A 14601-nucleotide genomic window follows, 5' to 3' on the forward strand; every position below is an offset into this window, starting at 1 on the left:
TACTCTATTCCCAGTCTCTGAGATCTGGACAAAAGGAAAGAATACAGATCTACCTGCCAATAAATAAAAAACGATCACATAACAAAACACACAAGACCCTAGTTCTTCATAAGGAGACTTCTGCCATGGGTCTACAGATCAACAATCCAAAAATGATTTTGCAGTTCCTGATAAGGCTATCTATAGTCTGTAAAATATATACCCTGAAATCATACATTTAACTTGGCAGACTAATAAATCATAAGCCTAAGTGATGAAATACTTATCAATCTACATTTTACTATGTTAAATTTATGATGAATTTTCACTTATATTTTTCTCTGAAATTAAGATGCCTGAATTGCTACGATAGCTTTCACTACATTCTGAATCATCCATATTTACACATTTTCAAACTCTCCTTTATCTTTTACAACAAACATAAAAGGTTTGAGACAGCCCAAATCAGGTTTATTCATATGTTTACAAGATCAAAGGGAACAGATATAAGGTTTTGGCCATAGAGAAATAATAAAGAAAAAAACCCCTTAAATTCTGTATAAAAACTTCTAAGGCAATCCTTCTTATTTCCCTTTATCCAGTTCCTATTTTTGGTTAGCAACATGACTTTAGCGAACAAAGGTATTCAAATCAGTGACTTCCTAAAGAAGGACGAGCTCTGTTGTTACAGAACAGGCATAGAAAATGATTTCTTTCTGAAAGAAGAAAACGTTGTGTTGGGAGAAACAGGATTTGAAGCATAAATATTTTCAATGCTGCAATAAATTCTTTCCTGACCTCCTTCATACAGAGCAAACCATAAAAATAAAAGGGAGTGATGGTTTTCTGATACTTCAAATCCTAATGAAGCATAGATAAGCACTAAAAGGAACGTCCACTTTAATTTCCAGGTATTCACAATGGGATTCACAACAGACTACTGATTGGTGGTGGCATATTTTTTGTATTGATCATCATTAATTTTAATATTAACACAAGCATAACAAGCAAGGTTCTAAAGAGAGGCGGGGCAAGACAGAGAAACACTTGAAAGCCAACATGAATTATTTTGTCTTTCAGATTATTCTTATGATTGCATGGTGAATAGTGACTTAGCTACTACATTAGTATATTCCTATCCATCATGACACTGTAGACTCAACCTCACAAAGTTTTAATAATGTTAGAAATACATACCCATCATCCTATATGTCAGTTGCAGCCCTGCACTGGAAATTTTTTTTCCCAAATAAGGTTTTATATATTTTAATATTTCACCAAGGTATTCTAAGGATTTTGTAGCCATGGCAGATTTATCAGAAAAATTCTGCAGATTCCTGTAAGTTATACCAATAGCCTATAAATAAGGGAAAATATGATTTAGCTTTCCAAGTTTTATACAATACAGACTTTGAAAAATAAAGATAATTTCTTTCTCTACGCATACACCTTACATTTAAGTTTTCATCCTTAACTTTTCAATAAATGTTCACAGCAATTAAAATGCAACTGAAAAGAATTGTCTTTCTTTTTATAATTAAAATAAAGGTTAAAATAAGAATAAAAAAATTCATCGATAATTATTCACACAAGGTGTGACTTGGCAAGATATGAGTAACAAGAAGTAAAAGAAGCTTATAATCAAATCACATAGAGACTTCCAAACATCCTAGTATAAAACTGGGAATTCAAAATCCCCAAATTCATACAATGAAGACCTAAAGTGAGGTTACCAAATTCTTACAAGTAAGACCTCTATAAAGTTCAGCTTTGAGATATGAATTGATTTGTTCTCCCAGGATTTTCTTTATCAGCATTAGATGCCAGCTTAGATTTCTTGGAGGAAAAATGGATGAGGCACAAAGAGTAGAGATGGAAAAATAAGAGGTGGTGGAGAGAAATTTAAGATGAGGTGTTAAGGAGAACAGTGAAGTGGGAAAAGGAAAGAAAATAAATGAAAGAATAAGTTGAGGAAGGGTGAAAATAAGCAAGAGGTGAAAAGTCACAAAAAGAATCGAGAGAAGACTAGCTAGGGATGGGTTAGAAGGTCTGAGAAGAGCACTGAAGTTTTCAAACCATTATTGGGAACTTATGGTGGATTTCAGTGACCTGAACTGGACACAATGGCACCAATATATACAGTTAGGTGATTTTTCCACTGCAGCTCTCAGCAGATAAGACAAAGGAGATAAAGTAATTGGTTGCACCAAGCCAAGTTTGAGGATTTGCAGGTGTCACCGAAAGACAAAGGACGAAAGATTGTGAGGGTGTTGGTAAGGGTAGTTGAAGTGAGGACCCCAGGGGTATAATTCAGGTGGAGAGGGAATGAAGTGAGACCTTGAGAGGATGTTGCACTTAGAGAGGTAGTGGAAGGTCATGATGACGTCACTCAGAGAGCTGGAGGGACAGGTGGTAAAAGTCAAAGAGTTTTCAGATGCTCCCTTTATCTATTGTTATTAATTTTCCTGAAAACTCATTTAATCGAATCAGATTTAAAAATTTATAAAGCCTTCATACTGTTCAAAGGATAAAATTCAAACTTCTTATACCAAGATGCTCTGAATTCTTAATCTACTGACTGATCTATCAACTAATTGGGACTTAGCCTATACTGTCTTATATTATTATTTTAACCTTTGAGTATATTCTGTATTCTCAGACAAGTAAAAGTTCTGTAAGATCAAGGACTACTTATTTTGGTTCTTCAAATCCCTAAGAAACCCTAACATAATACGTACTATCTAGCATTTACCACACAACTATTATTTACTGGTTGCCGAAAGGATAATTAATGTGGACTGGATTAAATTAAAAGAGCTTTTCAAAACGATCGTGAAATGCATGACTTCTACCTCCCTTTCTGGTCCAGAACTGTTCCTAGCACAGGTATTTAATTAATCACAGGTTGAGATCCAATCAACAACTAAATAAAAGACTGAACAGACAGGTGTATTTTATATTTGCATGTACTAGTACTAAGTATTTTTAGGACTTATTTATGGAATCTCGAATTGTTCTATAACTACTTTAACTTAATGAAAACCAATGGAAGATTTCACATTTATAAGAACAGCTTATGGGTTATAATTATTTGCATTGCAGTAAATACCAACCACTTCGTGGGAAAATAAACCAACTTTTACTGTGAATAGCTCAGAAAAACACAAATCCAAACATTAATAACCTCAACTAGGCTATAAAGCAAAAACTATCACATAAAATAGATTCCTACAAAATCAATAACTGAAAATAAAATATTGAATGGGACTATTTATTATGGAGACAAAACAAATGGATTGAATTTTAAAGCCTCAATCACACTACCATATGAAGTAGTTGATACTTATGCTGAAGAGATTAAATTTTTACTGTAAAATTTACACTGTTTATTACAGGATGGTAAACATTCAGTTGGAAGTATTATGGACCATATACAAGGAAATCTAGTTCCCAAGTACCTGAAGAATATTGTTATCCAGCAATTTCTACAATAAGATATTCCTACAATTTAGATTATCTTTAGTGTAAGGCTTATATATGTAGCATTCTTTACTCTTATTTTTCATTAAATGTAATTCTTCTGTCTTTAAGAGTAAATTGTACTATACCTTAGATTCATATTTTTATTCCTCCAGAATTTCATAACATCAGGTACCCAATAATAAAATTCAATGGAAAAGATTTCCTTTTACAGAAAAATGTTACGAACACTTCAAGGTTTTTGGAAATATGCTTGTCTCTGATCTGGACAATTAGACTAGTAAGTGAAAAATACCTCAAGGAATTGGGCAAGTGCTTTTTTAGGGTCTTCTGGGATGGGCAGATATTCAGCTTGAGCCTCTGAGAAAATATTCTTTACTTCTGGGAGCTTAAACAGCAACCTTGTCAGTTCGGCCAACTGTTCCATGTACTCTTTTTCTGTTAAAATAAAGTAACAATGTTTATATAATGTTTATTATATAAATTTATATTTTTTATATATATGAATAAGAAACCAGGGAATGTAGCATTCTTCATTTATGACATACTTCCCTGTAAAATTCAAATTTCCACATAATTAAAAACTTCAAATTAAGTTTTTCTCACTAAGGAAAGATTTTATTTGAAAACAAACACATATACTTGATTGAACAACACAGCCCTAGAAGTTATTTATATAAAGGCAACTGATGTAATAATATCAAAACAAATCTGGAGCATTTTTCAGCCCAGCCTTTGTGCAATTTATAAACAGCCATAAAAAATAGTTTTAGGATAATGGGGAAAAAAGGGACATCTGTAATATTTTCAACAATAAAGATAAATTAAAAAAGAGAAAGAATAGTGTTAGGAAAAGGCATGCCCTACAGGCAACCAGAACTGTATGGGCATATTAAAAAAAAAAAGTACAAGTATCACTCAGTGACTAAGTGTAAAGCAAAAGAAAAGCAAAGTAATAAAATGGGAGAGAATTATTCATAATTGGATATGTTTCTTTTTAGGGTTCTCACAGTGTGATATCTGGTTATTTACTTCATATTTCCACTTTTTTGTGTGATCAGTTTCTTCAAGGTAAAAAAATGGTTGTCACCTGAGAGCATTTTTTTTCCTGGCTTCTAAGGAAACAAGTTCTTTTATCTTTATAGAAATTTTTTTTATCATATATAGTAACAAGAAAATATCAAGAAGAAGAAATAGGCTTCAAAAGGAAATAAATTTGTTTATATTCATAGCTAATTACAAATATTTTTTATCTTTTAATTTATGAAACGTTAAATTTTAAACATACTTAGCTTACCTAGAAAGCAAAACGCCTGCAATACTTACCAACTGCTTTTTCCGGATTTATATCAACTAATAAATCATCAGGTAAACTGAGGCTTTTTATATACATTTGCAAAATGCAACGGATCCATGATCTTATAGTTAAGGTTTGAAAAGATACACAGCCTGAATTAGAAAGTGCTTCACATAACATGCTGCAAAGATAAATTGATAGATATTAAAAACAAAAATAAAACCTGGCAATAAGTTCCAAGTATAAGAGATTAAGGAATGAAGAAAAACATTCTAACATACCCCACTTGTTGGCCTCACAGACAAACACAACTAATGCAGACATGCACTGCTGGAAATGAACACTACAGATACACACAATAGGATATTTTATTTTTTTTAATTGTTTTTGAATGTGTTTTTTTGTTGTTGTTTTTTTTAAATTGATTTCAGAGAGAGGAAAGGAGAGGGGGAGAGGGAAACATCAATGATGAGAGTCATTGATCAGCTAACTCCTGCAGGCCCCCTACTGGGGACTGAATCAACAACCCAGGCATGTGCCCTGACTGGGAATAGAACCTTGGTGCATGGGAAGATGCTCCAACCGACTGAGCCACACTGGCCAGGACAGTAACATTTTTTTTTTTAAGCAGGCCATGAAACATAAGTTAGCTTTCCTACTACTACTACTGTCAAAATGCTGATAAATCTAAAAGCAAGGAACTGCCAAAATGAAAGTACTTGTAGTAAAGATCAGGTTTTAACTGAAAATTTTTACTTTCCTGATGTACTAATCTAGCATGAGTTTACATTGATGTGCATATCTGAAAGAAAATCACTTACCTATTTTGGAGGAAATGACTTAAATATCGTGCTACAACTTTAGGGCAGACGATATCATCCCAACCAAAAAGTTGTATCATTGCTTTAACTGGTTGAGGCTGCAGATCTGATGGAGCTGTGCTGGGCATGTCCATTGCTAGCAAAGTAAAATCTAGATTTAAAATGAGAGAAACTTATGGTGAAAAATTGTTAAAATCCTTTTGCTGTCCCAAAATTACATCAATAGTGATTAAAAATTAGGCCTAAATAATAAAATGTCCTATTTAGAAACATAGAACAAAAAGCTAAAACTGAAATAAATTCATGTTGTCAAAGAAATTTCTGTTGGAATCATCTAGATCTCTAAGAAAGGGCCCAGAATAATTTATCTCAGCATTATTGTTATGCATCTATAATGGCTCACTCAGATTGCAAATTCTAAACGTGATGTTTCTAATGTGCCTTCCTCATTCAAAAACCCTTTTTTGAAAACTATTTCTGGCACCTGCTCTTCTTCAATCAGGCTAATTTACTTGCCACCTGCCACAGATGAAGAGTTCCCTCTTACCTTAGACACTGCACATTCTCTTCGATTCAACTGTGGTCTACAAAAAAAAATCTATGACACTCTGCTTTCTTCAAAACCTAAGCCTAGGAACTAGAATTCCTTGGTTGACCATGTTAAACAGATATACTTTATTTTGTGATTTCCAGGGAACCCCCCAACTTAATTTGTACTATATTAATTTATGTTTGTCAATAAATTCCTTATCAAGCACTGCCTCCAGGCAGCTCTCTCAAATGATGGCCATTTAATCTTCCAAACCTCTCATAAAATTTGCCCTACAGATAAGGTGAGTTTACTCCTTGATCTACATTGCTGCTTCTAGAACATTCTCCCTTCCTCCTCCTAAAAACCTCTAGCTTTGGTTCTCATATCATCTGACTATATCATCCACCAATTCCCCTTGTTGCATTCACCTGTGGCTTCCTAGTTCACCTACCCTCATTCCTTAAAGACTGTAGCTCACTGTCATGCTAACAGTACTCGTCATAATCCTTGATGAGTTTTCTTCATCTCCTGGACTTTCAGTTTCTTGAAATTCTCTCCCCCAATAAGTCTACCCCCCACGGTGATACCAAGAGACCTTGGCATTAACAATAAATACAATCTCTCCACAATTTCAACTTTGAGGACCCCACTTTCTGGTACCAAACTAGCTTTCCAACTTTCCTCCTGTAGGTCCTCCAACAATTCTTTGATTCCACGGGGACCTACAATTCATGGACCCTACAACCTTTTCTTCTGTCCCTCACTGCCTCCGTGCCTTCCTCTCCCTTTGTAGGCAGCTTGACTGCATGGTCCATTATTACACTGTGTACCATCAACTCCCTTGCTTCATACTTGATTTGTTGTATTTGCCTGGGAAAAACAACTCTTGGTTTTCTCCCTACATGTATCCACTCCAGGGCAAATGGCTGGTGAACAACCATGCTGACTGGTTCCACTTTAAATTTATGACTACAAACTTTAAGTAGGCCCTTAGAGCTGGTCCGCATTCCTACCTTTCTCTAGTCTGTTCAGTGTTTCGTTCTCCTAGCAGACACTGCAGACCCTCTCTCCTCTCTCCATCATCAACCAGCACCTCCTCCCCATTCTCACTTCCAGCTAATGTCATTAGTTAAAACTTCACAGAAAAATGAGAAACATCAGAAGAGAACTACCACAAGCTCTCACCATGTCTACCCAGCCACTTCCACTGGGGCCTATTTAATCTGCCTTCTCTTCTGTTATTACAGATGATCTGAGGCCAGCTCCTCTATGGGACCCCATTTTTCCTGGGTACTGAAACACAAGTGACACTCAGGCATCATCATCAATTCTCCCTCGCTCCAGAACATTCCTGTCAGCATTACAAATATGCTGACATTTCTCCCATGTTATCAAAATCTCTCTGATCCCACAGCCCCCTCCAGCTAACATCCCCATTTTTTTGCTTCTCATAAACAGTGATACTCGCAGTCTGCAATTCCATTTTTCACATCTTCTCTTGAATCATCTCCAGTCAGGCCTTTGCCTCTACCACTACACCAAAACTACTCTTCAAGGTCACCAGTGGCCTCCCTCTTGCTAAATCCAACAACTGATTCCCAGGCCTATCTTACTTGACCCATTAACAGCACCCGGGCTGTTGATCATGTCTTCTTCCTTAAAATGCTGTTGCTTGATTTCCAGGGCACCACACTTCCTTAGTTTTCGCTTACCTCACCGGCATTCCTTTTGTAGTCTCCTTTCTTGGTTACTCAAGAGGCCTTGTCCTCAAGCTTCTCTTCTCACCAAAACTTACTCTATAAGCGACCTCATCCAATGCTTAGCTTTACAGACTATATATCAATCATTTCCAAATTGAAATCCCCAGCTTGGACCTCTTCCCTGAACCCTAGGCTCATTATCAACGTGACTACTTAACATCTCTACTGGGATTATAAGAGAGATCTAAAAAATGTACAATATCAAAATCCTAGTCTTCCCTCATAAAACCTGCTCCTGCCACAATCTTCCTCATCTCAACAAAACAGTGATCTAATTTTGATTACCATATCATACCCACTTCGAAAATTCTGTCAGCTCTACCTTTAAAATACTTTCTCTGACTTCAGACTAGAAATCTGACCACTTCTCACCACCTCTACTGCTACCACCTCAGCCCAAGCTGCTCGTTTCTGTGTTGTTGCAACAGTTCCCTAAGCGGCCTCCCTGTTTCTCCCCTGGCCTTCCTATAGTCTACTGTCAGTCTAGCGGCCAGAGGGATCATATCACTCACCTGCTCAAAACTTTCCAACAGCTTCCAATCTCAGAGTAAAAACAAAAGTCTTTATAACTGCGTACAAGGCAGAATAGAAACTAGCTCAAGCGACACCAGCCAGGGCAAGCTCTCATTACCCCCTGATCACATCTCTGACTGCTCTCTCCCTTTCTATACCACGCAAGCAAGCTTTTATGGCTTCCCTGTAGTTCCTCTGTCACACCAGACATACTCTTGCCTCTGGACTTCTGCATAGCATGGGTCTCTCTCCTCCATTAGGCTTGCTGAAACGGTACTTACTCAGGCCTTCCTGACTACCCCTATTTAAAATTACAACCTGCCTCTGGCCTTCCCTATCCCTAGTCTCTCCTATGTTTTTCTTTTATTCCACAGCATTTATGACCATATTACATGTTATACATTACTTATTTATTGTTCTCTCCCCCTACTAGACTATAAGCTCCATGAGAACATGTAGCTTATACATGAGAAAAAGAGTCAGTCCTTTTTTCCTACTGGTATTTCCCCAATGGCAATAAAAGTGTATTCATCGACTGGGTTTTTTGTTGTTGTTTTTTGCGGGGGGGGAGGGGGGTGTTAAATGCAGGAAAATTTTTTCTCCTAACCTACCTATATTTAAAAACAAGCCCCAAACCCACACATATTTTGGGTTTATATACCACTTACTTTCAGCACCTAGGACAGCACTGACTAAACTTGTGTGCTATCATTTTTGTTCACTGGAATGATGAATGGAAGAAAGATAAGTAATATCGGTTACTAATGACTGCTTTGATTATACTGATTGAATATCAATATTTGTTTTCATAGACATTACAGCAGTTGGAAAACCGATGCCCTGTCACAGTTTTTCGATCGATCGTCCTTTATGTTGTAATTATAGACATGCTACCAGAATTCAAGATCTTTTAAAATTTGTATCATTCAGTCTTTTATACGGCGCTTTTAGATCAGACTTCCTCAACCACACAAGGGTACCTTAGGTTTTTCAAAGCATTACAGTTAAATACACTACAAACCTTCATATAAATTGCATTTAAAGACATGCAGTCACTGTAGTGATCTCTGTCAATTCTAGTCCTTGTTGACATATTTTGGGCAAAATATCCCTTGAATCCTGCTCTGAGAAAGCTACATACATGCACATGTTCAGATTCTCGCCTACAATGTCATGTGATTCAGAGCCCCTTAAAGCCTAAGGATATGTCGTCAGGCTAATAATCAAATCAAATAAAAATTACAACCTGAAATAGAATCTAGTATAATTCCAAACAATAACGTTCCATATACTCGATGTCATTCTGATTTCATCTACTTGGTGTTGAAGTAGAATTTCCGCTCTACTCATGCTCTGTACATATGAAACTTCACCTGACTGAGATTATAGACACATATGATCTGAAAATAAACAACCTGGACTAAAATACATCAAATGCTACTTTACTTTCTATATATTACACGCATAAGAGAATTTCATGTACTTTCAATAATTTTAAGATTAAATCTTTTTAGCAAATAAAAATTTAATTTTTACCTTTATTAAAAGGAAAATAATAAACAAGCCAAAGGATCCTAATTAAAAAAATATGTAATTATTTTCATCTTTCTGGTTGTCAAAATATTTAGTACACTGTTACAAAATAAGAGTTTGTTAACAAACAAACAAGAAAAAGCTGACAGAGTTTGCAGAATGATAAACTAATTAGCAGATTACAAAGCTGACCTGCAGCGGTATCCGCAACTTGTGAGAAAGGCACTGTTTGTAACATTCTCTGACTCTTCAAAAATGAAAAGAAATGTCTCCATAGTGCACTGGCAGCTGCAGCAAGGTGGCGCTCTTTAGCCAACAATGAAGACTGCACAGCCAGGTCCACATTTTCTTTCTGAAGTTCCTGACACAATTGTTGATGCATATCCCTAAAAAGAAATAAAAATAAAGCTAGCACCCAACAAATGCTTACAAAAATCATCTTTAAATACATTTTGGACTTTTAACATTTATACCACATGAAAACTGAAGGGCCATTTTATATAATTAAAACCTTTATGCTAAGACATTATGCATTTCTGCTTATTTGATGGATGAATGATGGCATATTAAGCACCATAAAGTTAATGTTAATTACTGTCAACCATTAATTATATGCTTTTTAATATGTCAGATCTAAATGAGAAACAGGCAGCTTCAGAATGAAGGTCTGCATTTTGCAACTCACTATGACAAGTGATTTTACGTACAATCTAGACATGAAAACAATTTTTTAAACCATTTTCTCCTAAAAGCTTTAGGACACTGATGTACCAAGAGGAAAGTAAGTATATCTGGCTTCTGTGTAGCATTCTAAGTTAAAATATTTTCCTTGTTTAGAAAAGACATAGGCCTTGTACTATTATACAAAACTGTGATGGAAACTATCTTAGCACGTTGGTCCATTTTCACATAGCACACAACAATAAACAAAAAGTTATTCTCCATAAAAGAGCAAAACATGAATTCACTACTGTCTCAAATTTTGATTCATCATCTGTTTTGGGTTTTTTGCTTATTTCAATAGAAAATTTAGACACAGAAATAAAAGAGGGGGAAATATTAAATAAGATATTTTATAGTGATCTGAAATAAAGCATTTATGCAATATTCCCAGCAATTAATAATATGGTTATTTAAAACTAAATGTACAACCATGATATTACTCCTGTTTCTGTTTATATTATGGCTATATCAATTGAGAATATCACAAATGCCTGAATACCAGCCTTAGATTTTCTTTCTTCAACTAAAGGAAAATCAGTGAAAATAACTGATGGAACTAAGGAAGAACGCTTCCTTTGACAGTAGTAGCATTTCATTAAAAAATAATTAGTACTTTGAAAACAGAAAGAAATACGACATTAATTCCAACATTCTTTACGATTTAAATCTAGGGCAAATGGACACATGAAATAACTATACAAAATGCAGAATTAATTAGTACATGTACCTAAAGTAATTCCATAAAAAGATCGAACTGGTTCCAAGGCCACATCTTAGTACTTTTCATATAACTACACATAAGTAAATATTATTATAAGTATCAATTATAGAACATTTAGACTCTGTGATGCTTTACACTGGAATTCTTGGATAATATTTAATACTTCAAGTACCGACCGAAAAAAAAGTGTAAAAATGCCTGGGGAAAGATTATCATAGCAAGCAATTCTCATAAAAGCTAACCAAATATCTGCTATGTTCTGTCTGTGTAAAAACCTGCCTGAGATGCTTTCAACTTGAACTAGTGGCTAGAGAACCATTTCAGGTCCTTTAGCTTTGAGTAAGATGAATATCAAATCACAAAAATCCATTTGGCAACTAACTCGACATAGCAAAGTTCATGAGTACATTTCAACACACCAGAGTCTAAGTAAAATAATACCACCATTTGCACAACCCATTTATAGCTTTTTCAAAGTTCTGGTTTCAAAGGATAATAAATAACTTATTATGCTTGGATAGAATAGATTTTGCCCACAATTTCTAAATAAGTAAACTTTTCTTCAGTAACTAAAACCTATCCCCTAGGAAGGGGTATCATTTCTGATCATCCTCTATGTGCTAGAAATTATTTTAAGTAAAAATCAGAACAATTCTATGAGATAGGTATCATTAATCCTCTTTATAGATGATAAAGCTGATAGCAAGAAAGTAAAATAATGTACCTAAAGGTCACATGGATAAGAAGGACTGGCCCTGAAATCTGAACATAAATCTCACTCTGAAGCCTGTACTTTTCCCTTACACACTAAGACATACACTCTTATGCACTAAGACACACACACACACATTTTAAACACTGATAAATTCTCTTCTCTCCCTACTTGGGTTGCTCACATCTGCTTTACTACCAAGAAAGACTATATCATAACCAAAGTTATCACATTACTACAAAAAATACACAAAGATTTAAAGCTGGAAGTTACTCTAAAAATCATCAAATTCAATTCTGTCTTCAAAAAACGAGGGGGGAAAATACAGCTTCCGGGTATAGAAGTCCAGAGGCTTCTACAAGGCTTCACTATGAGATAATGGTAGCTTGAGTCCTGACCCCCAATTCCGTACATACCCAAGTTATCAGGAAGAGGTGAAAAGCAGAAACCAGACTGGCAAGGAGCAGCCCAGGCCTACCTTGCAATGCCGCCCTGTAACAGATGCCCAACGCACCTGTGCGTATGTGGAGGAGGGGGTGATGGGTGATGGATTACTGAGAGGATATGTGAGATCAAGGCAAGGAGTTTGTTACTGTTTTGACAATCAAGGACTACCACAAATAAAATGCACCATTAAGGAATATAAGGGCTCCACAAGGTGTAGAGAAAATTACCCAAATGAACACTTGTTTAAGAGACAAATGGGTAGCTTGTGACCCTAAAAAACTTTGAAAACTTAGTTTTTCATGTGTCAAATGAGAATAATGCCCTACTATCCTCCATGGAGCTGCTAAAGTATCAATCACACCACTTAGGTAAAAAATTTAGACCATAAGGCAAGATAATATTTTAGTTGCATCGATACTGCTTCTAAATCCTGATACCCATGTTCATAGATGCATTATCTAGAAAGACATGGGCTTTAGAAACAGGAACACCAGAGTATAAATCCTACTCTGTCACTGCATCTGTTGTAAGAGCTGTAAATGGAGCAATTATTATTCTTGGTCAAAGAATCAAAGATTGTTTATTGAGAACAGATGTGCCAGCCCTATTCTACGGCTCTGAACTTTATTAATTAGTTTAATCCTATAGGTACTATTACTATCCCCATTTTATAGACAAGGAATCTATGTACAGAGAAGATAAATAATTTGATTGGCTCATACTGTTAGTGAGCAGCACAGCCAGAATTTGAACCCAAGCAGTCAAATGTAACTACCATGCAATTATGCTACAGCTACCTCAAATACCACATTACTACCCAAATAAATAATACACGTTTTAAATGTCACATTGCTGTATTAATTCATTCCTATGCTAAGTTCTATATAAAGGTGGTTACAAAGTAGTATAACATCCAATCTCAGGTGGCAGACCAGGTATGCACACATTAAAAGTTGAACACTTGTGGGGAGAGTAGACTATTCTAAGGGATCCCAAAAGTCAATGCCATGATAATTTAAAACTTTCCTGTGGCCCACAATTAAGTGAATTTGCAAGACTAAAGAGAATAAATCAGAGATCCAGTGTCAAGTATAGCAAAACAAGCATGCTTGTGGCAAAGCTGCCTTATGGTTTTACAGAATACTACCAGTGAAGTGCTTAAAATAAGGTTGCTTGCCCCATCCCCAAAATATGGTATAGTAAGAAAATAGGTCAATAAAACAGGATTACTTTTAGGAATTACCCTTGTAATTCTCTTAGTCTTACATTTAAGAAGACTATGGGTCTCAAATCACTAGTTTTTCAGTAACATTGCACAGTATTTTATGGTACACCAGTAACAAGGATCTACCTCAGTAGTCCTCAACCTTGACTACTATCACAAACATCTTGCAGAGCTTTTTAACAACACTACTGTCTTGGCCATCCTAAAGCTCTTACTGCACCTCTAAGTTTGAGGCCAAAGCATATTACTTGTTTTTAAATTCTGATTCAATAGGCCTGGGGAGGGGCCTGGGAGTCTACATTTATATTAGGCAGATGCTGTTAGCCCATGGGCCACACTTTAAGCTGTCATCTTCCTGCTTTTCTTGTCTATGAAATGAGCACAATAATAGTTCCTACAGAGTAAATTAGTTAATTAAAGTCAAACACTTAGAATAGGGCTGACACATATATTCCCAATAAACAATCTCTGATTTTCCAGTCAATAATAAGTACTTCATTTATTAAATATGACCTATTCAACTCATGAAACTGGTAGCCCACAGTTCCTACTGAGTACCAAGACCATATGTAATTCTGTATTAGACCCATTAGAGGGTTGAGACCCATTCCTCTACTCTGTAGGCATAAATGTAAAACAAAGTACAAGTTTTATACTAACTCAGAGAAGAAGGATCATCCAGGGCAGCAGAGAAAATGGGCATGGAAATAATTCTCACAGGACATGTTAAGGACTGAAGAGGTGAAAAGGAGAAAAGTAAAAGCACAAAGGCATATAAAATCTACAAAGGCACAGAAAATCTATTCACCCTCTAATTCAACGCGTACTGCAAATGTTCTAGACAGTAGGGATACAAAG

General features: G+C 35.6%; 1 protein-coding gene across 3 annotated transcripts in view; it reads right to left on the bottom strand.

Moving 5' to 3' along the window:
* Nucleotides 1-14601, bottom strand: part of MMS22L (MMS22 like, DNA repair protein) — a 99292-nt gene that overhangs the window by 19799 nt on the left and 64892 nt on the right. For all 3 annotated transcript variants that reach the window (XR_013999035.1, XM_081140542.1, XM_081140541.1), the window contains exons 15-19: nt 10108-10301; nt 5578-5728; nt 4786-4937; nt 3755-3897; nt 1177-1336 (exon numbers count right to left, since the gene is read on the bottom strand). Coding sequence is in view for 2 of the 3 variants with exons in the window: in XM_081140542.1 (XP_080996668.1) it covers nt 1177-1336; nt 3755-3897; nt 4786-4937; nt 5578-5728; nt 10108-10301 (800 nt within the window). In the remaining variant the exon portion in view is untranslated. The remainder of the gene's footprint in view (nt 1-1176; nt 1337-3754; nt 3898-4785; nt 4938-5577; nt 5729-10107; nt 10302-14601) is intronic.

Source organism: Miniopterus schreibersii (genome assembly GCF_964146895.1).
Source record: "Miniopterus schreibersii genome assembly, chromosome: 6".
In the NCBI taxonomy this organism is placed as follows: Eukaryota; Metazoa; Chordata; class Mammalia; order Chiroptera; family Miniopteridae; genus Miniopterus; species Miniopterus schreibersii.